General features: G+C 31.6%; 2 protein-coding genes across 5 annotated transcripts; both read right to left on the bottom strand.

Moving 5' to 3' along the window:
- On the bottom strand, positions 1-2719 carry LOC8280296. The gene has a single exon (XM_002512730.4). It carries the CDS (start codon positions 1573-1575, stop codon positions 502-504), a length of 1074 nt encoding a protein of 357 aa, XP_002512776.2. The 5' UTR covers positions 1576-2719; the 3' UTR covers positions 1-501.
- A 907-nt stretch (positions 2720-3626) lies between these two features.
- Positions 3627-9512, bottom strand: LOC8280295 (putative glucose-6-phosphate 1-epimerase). 4 transcript variants are annotated; one of them, XM_015715488.3, is made up of 9 exons: positions 9100-9504; positions 8135-8209; positions 7647-7703; positions 7409-7566; positions 7019-7159; positions 5757-5859; positions 5561-5660; positions 4304-4549; positions 3627-4028 (listed from the first exon to the last, which is right to left on the bottom strand). In XM_015715488.3, exons 1-8 carry the CDS (start codon positions 9205-9207, stop codon positions 4338-4340), a joined length of 954 nt encoding a protein of 317 aa, XP_015570974.1. In that variant the 5' UTR covers positions 9208-9504; the 3' UTR covers positions 3627-4028; positions 4304-4337. The 4 variants fall into 4 exon arrangements, with proteins under 4 accessions (XP_015570974.1, XP_048233714.1, XP_048233715.1 ...); XM_048377757.1 differs by having other exon boundaries at positions 7670-7703; XM_048377758.1 differs by lacking the exon at positions 3627-4028 and having other exon boundaries at positions 4332-4565; positions 9100-9510.
- Between the last annotated feature and the right edge of the window lie 2348 nt (positions 9513-11860).

The following is an 11860-nucleotide window of genomic DNA, read 5'->3' as shown; positions in this document are numbered from 1 at the left end:
AGCATGAATAATCAGCATTTGATAACTTGTTAACACTAAGATCCCAATAATTCCAAGTGTAGAAAATAAATATACAGGAACTTTTACAACGTGCAGTCTTTAACCTTCCTAACAAGCTAGACAAATTATTCCTGCAAAACTGTTTCTAAATATTTCTCCTCCTCAACTATAAATTACAGAAAATGCTAAAAGCTAGCTAAAAATACAACAGGGCAACCAAACATGGGCATATTTTTCTTTGTGTACCTTTTGATTGGTTGCTATGAAACGTGGTACACTAGATCAATCACAAGCTCAAAGCCAGGAGAATCCCCTGCTCTGATTCACTCATCTTGCAAGGGATAGAGTTTAATCTGAGAGCAGCAAACTGATTCCCCCAGGCTGTGAAAAGTTGTTGACTAAGTGATCAGCAACCAAACACAAAAGTGCATCTTCTTAGGTCACTCTAACCAGAAATAACCAAATGAATCACATACAAAGGACATAACTTTCTGGCAAGCTTTATTCTTCAAATGCATGCATAATTTTCTCAAGCAGCAGTGGCCAGTCTTCCCCTAGCTGCTGTGGGTTAAGCTCCATTGCAATTTTGAAATCCTGCAAAGATATTGAGAAGTGGGGCTTTTGTTCTTGCATTCCATCTATATGTCTACTACTATTTTGCAACGGCATATGATGACCTGAAAAGAATCCATTGACAAGCTTCCCATTAGAATTGTGCTTGCAGCTATTTTTTGTAATCAAATCACATCTGCGCCTTGTACCCACAAGCTCAATGCAAGACTTGATCAACCCTTTTAAGTGACCATCCAAGCCACTGCTCAGCAAATTGACAGAGTCCACAGACACCCCCTCAAGGCCTTGTGAAGTAGCAATCTGCTGCATTCGTTCTCTCAATGAAGGCAAATCCAACAAGCCACCAGTATCATATGAGCTAGCACATCTACTGTTGCTTGCTAAAGGCAAAGGCTTGCGTGCACCACCCACACTTGGGCTGCAAAATGGAATTCCAAGAGGAGCCACAAGTGAACTTTTAGTGAATACCTCCTTTCCGTCTTCAACTAAAGATACTTCACTCTCTTCTTTACTCTGTATAGATACTGAACCATCTGTTGACTGTTTTCCTTGCGGTAATTTGGTAAAAATGCTGCCTTCTCTCTCTGCATCCAAGAGTATTTGATGATGCTGCACCAACTTCTGTATGCCATCTTCCAAAGCTACATTATCACCTTCAGTGGTTGATTGAGGAGAAGCAAAATCCGCCTTCCCATTTGGAAAAGTGTGGGACCCATCACTTGTACATATTGGAACCTCCTTATCAATGCTCGATGGAGGTGCAGTTTTGGCATTACAAGCATTTTTCAAAATTGAACATATAAATTGGTTGTGTAGTGGAATATTCTCTCTACCAAGAACCCGAAAGCAAAGTTTATTAAGCTCAACCTTGCTCAGCTTCAAATTCAGGAATTTATTTAGATGATAGAAGTACAATTTCGTCTTCTCTGCCCCAATTCTTTTAACTATCTGAGTTTTCAACTCCGCGAGATTTACCCGCGAATGCTGATTCCAACGTTGCATTTCTCACAACATAGTCAACAAACAACAGTGCAGTAAACTACCAAAATTCACTTCCTTATACTCAAAAAACCCCCACTAAATTAGGGTTATTTCACTCTGTTTCATAAATCCCATTTTCCAAAATCCTAAAAAGAACATGCCCATAAATTTAAGAAAGCACATCAATGCCAATACAGAACGCATCTTTTAAACCCAACTTAGTATTCAACAAGTTTAACCACCTCTAACGACTACAACTTTCCCACCCCAAACATGTTCATAACTAAAGCTTATTACTTCACTCTCCCCCCCCACCCCCCCCCCCAAAAAAAAAAAACTTTATTCCTCGAACTATAATTAGCAAAATCTTCAAATACAAAAACACAATGCAACTGCACCCGAAAAAAGAAGAAGGAAAAAGAACCTCCTTTTATTCAAACTTGTAAAGAAACTGAAGGAGAAGAGTACATATTACCCTTAAATTGTTAGAGATCAGGCCATAAAGTTCAGTTGGTTTTGAAATTGAACTTAAGGGGTATTCAAATTGAACTTAAAATTGATGCAATAGAGAAGGATTGTTGAGAAATAGCAAGAGAGAGAAAGGAGAAAGTTGGTTAATCTGACCTGTTTGGAAGTAGAGAAAGTAAAGGAAAATTGTCTTTCAGATTCAGAGAGAAAAAGAAATAGCAATACGACGTAGCTTTAGCTTCCTTTTCTTCTTTCTCTTTCTCTCTTGCATTCAAACTTAGCTTTCTCTTTTCTCTTCTCTTCTCTACTCTCTATCAATAGAAAAGATTTTCTCTTTTCTGCAATTTCAATTCATCTTTTTGCTCCTTCTCTCTAATGGGTTTTTGGGTTTTGACATTTTTTTTCTGTTTTTCTAATTTTCCAACAAAAGAAAGTTTCATAAATAAATAAATAAAACCTTTTCTTCGATTGATCTCTCTCTGGAGCTAATTTTATGTTTTTTCCCTTCATTTCTTATAATTTTTTTTTTTTTGGAAGCTTCGAAATTTTTACTCTTGTAATAATCACGCGACTAGAGGAGCGTGGTTATGTTTATCTACATGTGTACTATAATCATTGGGTGGTGTTTCACACGATCTTTTGGTGATGTAGGAAAAGTTCGCACTTGAATTATAAATTAAGATTCAATTACGTTTTATTTATGTAATTGCTAAAGGATATTATTTAGTAATAATATGTAAAAAAATAATCAAGTTGTACATTTAAAATTATATTAAAGCAATTAAGTCTTTAAATCAAGGAGATAATAAATTAATCATTCATACACTAATTAATAATAAAATTTAATTCACAAACTTGATCTAGCAGCAGAACATATCTCATTTGGGTAAAATTTATAGTTTAAATTCCTCTTCTTTCATTTATAACTAATTGATCTTATAATATTATTTTACATTATATAAATATTCATCAAATTTATAATTTATAATTTTACAGAAATCATCATCGGTATTCAAATTTGAAAACTCACATTAAAAATTATCAGATATGCTACTCCAAATAAAAACAATACTAATTTGTATTTAGTTTTTGTTTATGTAAGACATAACGCCCATAATACAATACCCTATTATTTCTTAAATTATATACTATCAAATATATATTCCATTATTAATTAGATAAAAGAATTCAATACATAGTTTTATTCTTAATACATTTTTATTTGCACAAACCTTATAGGTGTATGTATAACTCTTCAAAATTTTCTATCCTAAAATCCGTTTTAATTTTTAATAATTCAAATAGAATAGAACACCACTCAACAGAAAACATGGGAACCTTTTTTTTCTTTTCTTAAAGGTATAATTTTAAATAAATTTAAAACATTTATGCTTACAGCGGCCTAGACCATATCTAAACTTGCAACTCTTATAGGCTCCTAACATGGATCCACAATAAATTGAAATTTTGTAAAATAAATCATGGGTATTTCTAAACAACAGACATCATTTTGTCATCTCAAATATCAAGAAAAATAAGAAAGAAAAAGTGAAAATTAGAGGGAAAAATAAAATAAAATTAAGAACCCATTAGATAGCTGGGAATTTCTTCAATAGACCAGGTCCATGACCGCATTCCATCTGTATTGTATTACTATTACCTTCTGAAGAGTGAAGAGCAGGACAGAAGGTTCAAACCCTTCTCCTCGTCTCCAAGAGAAAAGAATTGAGAACAGTACAAAGAAAAAGAAAAAGAAAAGGAAAGAAACACTATGAAGTAAGAATAAAAGAGGAACAAATGAAAACAGAATTCTTTTTTTAAAAAAATATATATATGAATGTTTCCTTTGGTTCCTCTCCTTAATTTTGATAATCCTACAAAACAAAAAGCCAAATCAATCTCTTTACACCTGGCATCATCCCTTACTTTTCCTCTTGAGCCTCGCTACCAAAAAAATCCCAGCAAGAATCGTCTCCAGCACCAAATACACAATGCCAAAAGAGCACCTGCAACAATTTGTTTTGAAGCCATTACACTTGAATTTCTCATACAAAAACATAGACCAATTGTCATTCACAATTATAGGAATTGGTATGGTGACGCTGATATACAATCTATCAAGCTTGGCCAAGATTAATTTGTTGTATACCTGCTTGTATTCTCAGGAGTTCATGCATTTAAACTTGCATATTCAAATCAATTTCATCATCATTACTTGCTCAAGCGACATTGCAATAACTGTTGCAAATCTCAATGCAAACGTTTTGTTTAATTGGATTACCTGTAAAAGAGATGCACCAGAATAAACCAATCTACTAAACACTTAGTGCTCTTTGTGGATCAAGTTGTCCACTGCAGTAACTGGAGGGAACAACAGACAGCTCCTGTCTTCCTTTCCACTCTTCACCAGGTTTCAAAGTTATGGGCTTTTCTACACAAGCAGCATCTACACACAGCATATGCTTGTAGTCGTCATCACCAAAATCAGGCATTGCCTTTGCTTTCTTATCCCATGGATTCCAAACCACTGCAGAAGAAAGTAACTGCACTAATTATCATCCAGTGTATTCAAGTTTTGCACACAACTTGTTTCCCATATTCACATAATTTGTGTTCAGCAACAGGTGACCAACCTGATAATTGTGGTGAAAGTGACAAACCAATAAAAACAAAGGCATGCTGAAACAATGTAAAGAAAAAACTGCTTTCATTTTAATGAAAACAATATTGTATTCCACAAAGTGCAGGGACCTTAACAATAGAATTCATAATGATAAACAATGGAGCACTTCTTTGCACCCAGACTAGGATGATACTATCTAACTAAAACAAGAAACTGCATACTCCAGTGACAGCTGTCAGAACCTTTCCAGGTGTCAACCAACAAGAACAAAATTTTGATACATGATAAATTGTGGCATTTTAAAGTATGGACAAGGAACAATAGCTCATACATATTGCAAGGACAAAACCATTCAAAGATCACCCATATGTTTCACAACTATGAGCACAAATGTAAAAGCAATTATTTTCTGACATTTCCTTGTGCAATTAAAACTAATACCATAGCACACAAATTGAACCCTTTCACATCAGAGCAAGCTAGCTATTAACAAGACGACAATTTTTAGGGAACCCAAAGGATTCAAGGGATTTCACTAATAGAAGTCTCTTTAATAGGACACATTCAGAAACTGTTATAACATTTGAATATAGAGTTGAAGCATGGGTGAAGTTTTTGTTAAGACAGAAAGGAATCTTTCATTTTATACTCTTAGTAACTCATTAGAAGTATCATTATAAGCAAACATTAACATGATTGCCCATAAGCTGTAATGTCAACTGATGGGTTATCACATAATGTCCAGCTAAAGATTGCTTGTCAAATTGCTCAATGGCATGAGCAGAGCAGAGCAGAGAGCTCATCAGTTATTGCTTAGCTTCCCTCTCATTCTAAGCATGAAATATAATGAAGATGCCAGCATGAAGAAATTAATGTCGAATACAAAATTAAGTGATAAGAGCATGGTTCACTCACCCGCATCAGGAAGTCCATCTTTCCGCAATACAAATGTTCTTTTTCTTTCATGGTCCAGAATAGCAATTTTAGTAGGTGTGCTGACATATATTTTATCTACCTTTACCATTAACAAAGAATTAAGGAGAAAATTAGAGCAGATACCAAGAGGGTAGTGAGAAAAAAATATTAGCAGCTCTGTGAAACATATACTAACTTCTGATTCAAATGTTATTGCATCCCCTTGTTCGGTGAATCGTTCTCGATCCCTTAAGCTATCCAAATAATCCAGTGTTTCCAGTCCTTCAACACGCACTTCACTAGACAAAAGGAAAATGGGTAATGATGAAGAAGCAGAAGTTCAACAAAGAAGAGAAACATTGTGATCCAAGTATTGCATAATATCATGTTGTCTAATTTATCATTTACTCAAAAGCTATTTGAACTTCCCCTTTAAATATTGATACATACTATGCAGCTATGTGATGTTCACAGATATATGACTTAAAGCGAAAGATAATGGAACCACCGAATGCATAGTAAAGCAAAAGGAAATCGTGTTCATTGTGTCTACATATTAAGCTTCCTTTCATTCTAAGCATCTATTCATTATATTGAATTCGCCTGTCAGTTTACTTTCTTTATCTCCTGAAGACACTGTTAACTATAATTACTACCAACACTCCTACTCATTGAGAAGCATTAGTAAATTTGCAGAAAATAATAAGTCCATTATCATCGAGGAACTTTCCCAAATAATTCACCACATAGATTTTCTACTTAATTTCCTGGATTAGACTAGAATGCAATGTGCCACTGAAACATCTACTAAATATAAATACTTTCCGCCAAAAATATTCCTAAGAAAGGAAGGGAATAAATTTCCTTCAGAAGTGCTATTACTTGTCACCATGAAGTTTCTACTTCAGCTTTATTCTGCTTGTTACTAAATGCATTTCCTCATAATCACCCACCTCCGCTACAGTGGACTAACGGGCACGTGTTATGTCCAGTGCTAAGTTGAATAGACTGATCTCATCCATTCAACCATTCATAGAAAACTACATCATGAAAATTGCAGTAGCTAACACTTGTACACACAACTCAAGAATGATAAGTTTCTGATATTTCTTCAAATATATAACAGTGTTCATATCCCGTATATAGGACCCAATTAAACCATTGATTTTCGAACCCTATCAATGAATAGATTCTGTGTTGCTGGAACTAATTAAACAGCTAGGTCAGTCATCAGTTTCGCATCTGATGGAGCTCAACCTCCATTATCTTTAAGAATTTGCATTCTTATCAATAAAATCGTGCACACATAACCAGCCATGTGCTTCCTGTATATATAAAAACACCCATCCAGCACAACCCCACAAAACAAAGGTGATGCTTTCAAACAACGCCAAGAAAATAATACACACAAAAAAAACTATATAAGATTACAGTAATGAAATGATCTTGTAAAAGAACCTGATATCAGTAACATAAAGATAGGTGTGGTATGCAAATGTAAATGTGAATGCCTTCCCATCAGTGTTCGTGTTACGGATGCGAGAGGTTAACATTAAATCTCCTCCGGGCCCCAGAGTTATCCTTAAACGAAACTCATACCTGCGAGTAAGAGTTGTAATATCACTTAATTAGTTAACTAAAATAAAATAACTGGCAACGGAACATAGTAACTAGCACCCTTGTGTGTTTTTGAGTGCATAGATAATAGATAGATATTGAAAAAGGAGGAAAAGAAAAGTTAGAACTAGGATTGTTTGTTCAGTTGTTTGCATAATGAAATATTATTTCAGGAATGCATGTGATGAGTTGAAAAGTATTGAATTTCATTATCAAATTTTAGTCATGCACCTGTGAGGCCAGATCTTTACTTCTTCTTCAGAGTGCTTAAGTATCAAGTCCACAAAAGCCTTGTTGGCAGTAATGGTTGGGAAAGGAGGGGGATCGCTATCAATTGTCCAAAACATGTTCCTTGCAAATCCATGTTGTTCAAGAGCTCCACTTCCAAACTGCATATCCCAAACAATTCACATTGAAAGGGTAATTCAAAAGCCAAAGCATAATTACTTTAAAAAGGAAAACCACATACTTGAGGAAAGCAGATTTGAATACCTCCGCGGATAGCCTTTGGAGGCTTAAAAATAGCCTGCACAAGGCACTGACCTAAGTTAGTTCAGAAGAGTGAAAGTTCACGCATAATCAGGCAAGAAAAGATGTCAGATATATTTTGCATATTATAGCAGTATAGCAATTTTATACCATAACAAATAATACTGTGCTACATCACAAAGAGAAGCAATTGGCATCATAAAAATGATCCAGGAAGAAGAAAATATATAACATTTTTGGGACTACAACAATCTCTATACAGATTCTACATATGAAAAAAAAAAAGGGCAAATTCCAACTTGTTTTTTGACAAAGAAATATATGTGCCTAGCCAACATAAAGTGTGCTGCACTGACTTCTATGCCCTAAAACTATGGTTAAAGTTTCACCTTTGCTCACATCAAGATAAACATATGTGGACAACAGTTTAAACTCATTTTCTAAATAATTACAAATATACATACATACCTTGCTACTAACAAAAAGCAATTCTTCACCATGTTCATTCTTCCAAGAAGTGACTTGACCTCCATACAAGTAGACCTGTTTACGAGCAAAAAGTACAAAGAGTAATAACTCATAATAAGCCCTCTATAACCAATATGCTTTTGTGATCATATTTCCACTTTCATTTCTTAACTACTAGGAAAGAGGAAAATATAGGAATATACTTAGTCAAAAAAACAAAAGAGGCTATTACAATCCTTTTAGCACCATATTGGCCTTGTTTGGAATAAAATAAATCAAGTGCAAAAAATCAATTCAATTGAATTCTTGCAAAATCGCATTCAGTTTTGAATGATTTCAGTTCTTACAAAATGCAACTATTCTTTCTTCAAGTCAGCAACTACGTGAACTATCCAGACATGATGATTGACTAAAAGAGCTCAATTGAACTGAATTCTTGCATTTTAAGAGTTTGAAAACAGTATGCAACTATTAGAAACTTATTAATACACAAACAAAAAGTTTTTCAGGGAAACAAAAACTTGGAAAAGGTTTTCTTCTCCTTGTAATAATCAAATTACCAGCCGATGGAACCTTAACTAGAGCAGTAAGCGAGTCAGACAAAAGATTGAAAGACAAGTAAAAATGAAAAGCCGGAATAAAAAGGTTCACTAATAAGTAAATAAGCACTCAGAAAGAGGAATTATGCAAATCTAAAAATCTGGTAAAGCAAGAAACAAGAAAGAAAAAGGATCCACTAATCATCCAAGACAATAAAATGGAAATGGAATTTGCTGACACGCCAAACAGAAATATGAAACCCTAATCAAATAGGCACAGATCTAAAGGGAGTCAATTAAGAATCAAACAGCATTGGCTTAAGAAAAAATAATAATAATAATAATAATAACAATAAATTAACTCGGAAAATATTTAGAAATTTGAATAGAATGTTTATCTGAAGAAATCAAGCAACAGAAGAAAACCTCAGCAGAAAAACCGCGAACTTCACGCAAAATGACCTTATCGAGGCCGTTTGGGTCCTTACAATGCTTAACGTACTTAATTTCCTCTGCCATTTCTTCTCTCTTCATGAAAAGGCTACTTTTGAAACTATAACTAAGAAAGCTTCTGAATGAATCTGAAGGAATTGGAGAGAGCAGAGAAAGTGTGTCTGTGTTTGAATTAGAAACAATACTTTTGGGATGTGGAAGAAAGAAAGAAAGGAAGAGTGAGGTTAGATTGGTGAAGAGGCGGATGCTAAAATCTCATCTTCTTCTTCTGTAACCGCAACATTACATTACTTGTTTTAACCCCCTCCAAACATTACATTTAATTACTATAATAAATTAATAATTTAGAGATATTAGACCATACTCTTCACATAACTATACTAATTTTCTAGAAAAGAGCTACCCTGTATAATATATAATCCATTCATGCATATTCTTCGCGATTAAGAGGATCTTCTCAGTGATTATTTAACTTAACTTAATATTAATTAAATGAACAAATTTTTTTTTTATATTTTTAACATTGTCACCATTTTATTATAATTTATAATTATAAAATCAAATAAGCAAAAATTAATTATAAATGATAATATTTGCATTAACTAATATTTTAGATATTTAATTTTAAATTAACAATTAAAAAAGAGAAAATGATCTATATTCAATGATTTATAGAAGTAATTTTTTTATCAAATATAATCTTCATTTTAAACTCAATATTCAAATATATTGACAATAATTTTGTTACAGTGCATATTTAATAATTTTTAACTTCTCTTTCAATTATAATAAATAAGTACCTTTGACCGGGCTTATGAAGTAACTCTCATATTTATGATTATTAGTTTAGTTTTCACTGGCCACTATCTATCACAGTCCTTTGTTCTTGTTCTATTTATGGAACTCCTAACGCAAGCTTATTTGATTTTGTCCCAATATATATAAATAAAGAAAAGGGAAAGAAAATAATTGAATGGACTCACATTTATCACTTAGCTTCATATTATTGATTTTAATTCGTGTAAATTGCGTAATTTTCTTTATATATTTTTATTTCATATTAAACTATGTTTATTGAGTTGCAGCTTACCAAATCGTTTAAATTTTTATTGATTTTTAAGTTAATTATAAAAGCCTTGATTTTATTGTACTGCAAATGAATCGTATTTCAATAGTAAAATCTCTTTAAGACTCTTCTTTTGTGTACAATTAAACACGTGAAAGTAATTTGAGGCAATTTATATATATATAAAAAAAAAAGAATTTAAGGTACATTTATAATTAATTGGTACTGAATAGGATGTTTTATTTTCCCACAGCTCAAAAAGTCACATATTTTTTTAAAAGAGTTTGAAGATGTTATTTCTTTGTAAAGTACTCAATAAACCTGATTCATATAAACAAATATATAAAAGTGATTATATGTTTTTAATTTGGGGTCGAGTTTTGTGAAAGTTTTAAGCTATTTGAGTTAGACCAGAGTTAGACTACATTCAAATTAAAAATTAAAAAATTTAAGCCAGATTAAATTCTTAGCTATATTGATTAATAAAATTAAAAAAAATTAAACATTCAAACCGATTAATTTGTAGATAATTATATCAATCGTCACTTAACTTTAGATTAAGTTTCAATTGGTTATAATTTTTTTTTATTTCATTACAATTATTTAACTTAACTTTAACTAATATCTAATATTAACATTTCACTAGAAAATTAACATTTCTAAAATATCTAATATTAGATTAACACGTATTTTAAGAAATTAATAAGTATTAAACCATTTAACTAAACTATTAACTTAATTCAAAATCAAACACAACTTTAGATTTCAAAAATACTCTAGGCTTTGATAATAAATCTTGGCTATAAATTATTTATTTAATAAGATATTATTTTCAAAATAAAAAAATAGAATAATAATAATTAATAAATAAGAAAGAAAGTGAAAAATAAAAAATGGAAGAGTGTCCAATTAGTAAAATAGTAATATTTTTGCACTTATTTGTATTTAAGCTATCATTTCTTTATGTTTCTTATATGGCTAATGCCTATTGAGGATGTATGATTAGTTACTATTTGGTGCAAAAAATTTAATATTAAATGAGTGTCTAACCGTCAAATTAATTAAATTTGAATGTTAATTGTAGAATAATGAGTATATAGAATTTATAATATATGCGAACATTTTTTCCTAGTTGTCTACGATACTAGTCTATTGAAATTGATTTTTAAAAATTAGAAGTCAATGCTTTGCTTCAAAGTTTCAGAATTAGAGATTTCATTCAATAGCATTAGAGATTCTATGTTATAGATTTAGAAGATTTAGACACTTTATTTTTTTTTTTGATAAATAAACCACCAGATTTTAGACAAGTTACTAATCCGTTATCCAACTTAAAGTTAAATGACTTTAATGGAACAAAAAAAAATTATGTGACCAAAATAAAACTTAGTGTAAGTTAAGTGATCATTAGTATAATTATTCCAATTAATTTGTATGGATTATCTCAATCTAATTTTAAGTAAAAAAATTGAGATTTCACTAGAGCAAATAGAAATTAGAGTATTTGATTGCTAATTTTTTTTTTAACGTACCATGGAAATTAATATTAAATAACAACTAATTAATTTATAAGAGAAATAAATTATCTTTATTATTATTGTGTGTGTGAAATATGAATATTTTTTAAATAAATATATAAATAATTTTATATATAACAATTATTTAATT

Source organism: Ricinus communis, chromosome 8 (assembly GCF_019578655.1).
Source record: "Ricinus communis isolate WT05 ecotype wild-type chromosome 8, ASM1957865v1, whole genome shotgun sequence".
NCBI lineage: Eukaryota > Viridiplantae > Streptophyta > Magnoliopsida > Malpighiales > Euphorbiaceae > Ricinus > Ricinus communis.
The sequence above is the reverse complement of the archived record's forward strand: the minus strand, read 5'-3'. Positions and strand labels throughout refer to the sequence as shown.

What these genes read in the sequence shown, in the direction of transcription:
- LOC8280295 (XM_015715488.3), bottom strand. Translation starts at nt 9,207, where the DNA reads ATGAAGAGAGAAGAAATGGCAGAGGAAATTAAGTACGTTAAGCATTGT. An exon ending in TTCAAATCTGCTTTCCTCAA is followed by an intron (nt 7,567 to 7,646) that starts GTATGTGGTTTT and finishes TGGGATATGCAG; the next exon opens with TTTGGAAGTGGAGCTCTTGA. An exon ending in CAATAACATTTGAATCAGAA is followed by an intron (nt 5,661 to 5,756) that starts GTTAGTATATGT and finishes TTAATGGTAAAG; the next exon opens with GTAGATAAAATATATGTCAG.
- LOC8280296 (XM_002512730.4), bottom strand. Translation starts at nt 1,575, where the DNA reads ATGCAACGTTGGAATCAGCATTCGCGGGTAAATCTCGCGGAGTTGAAA.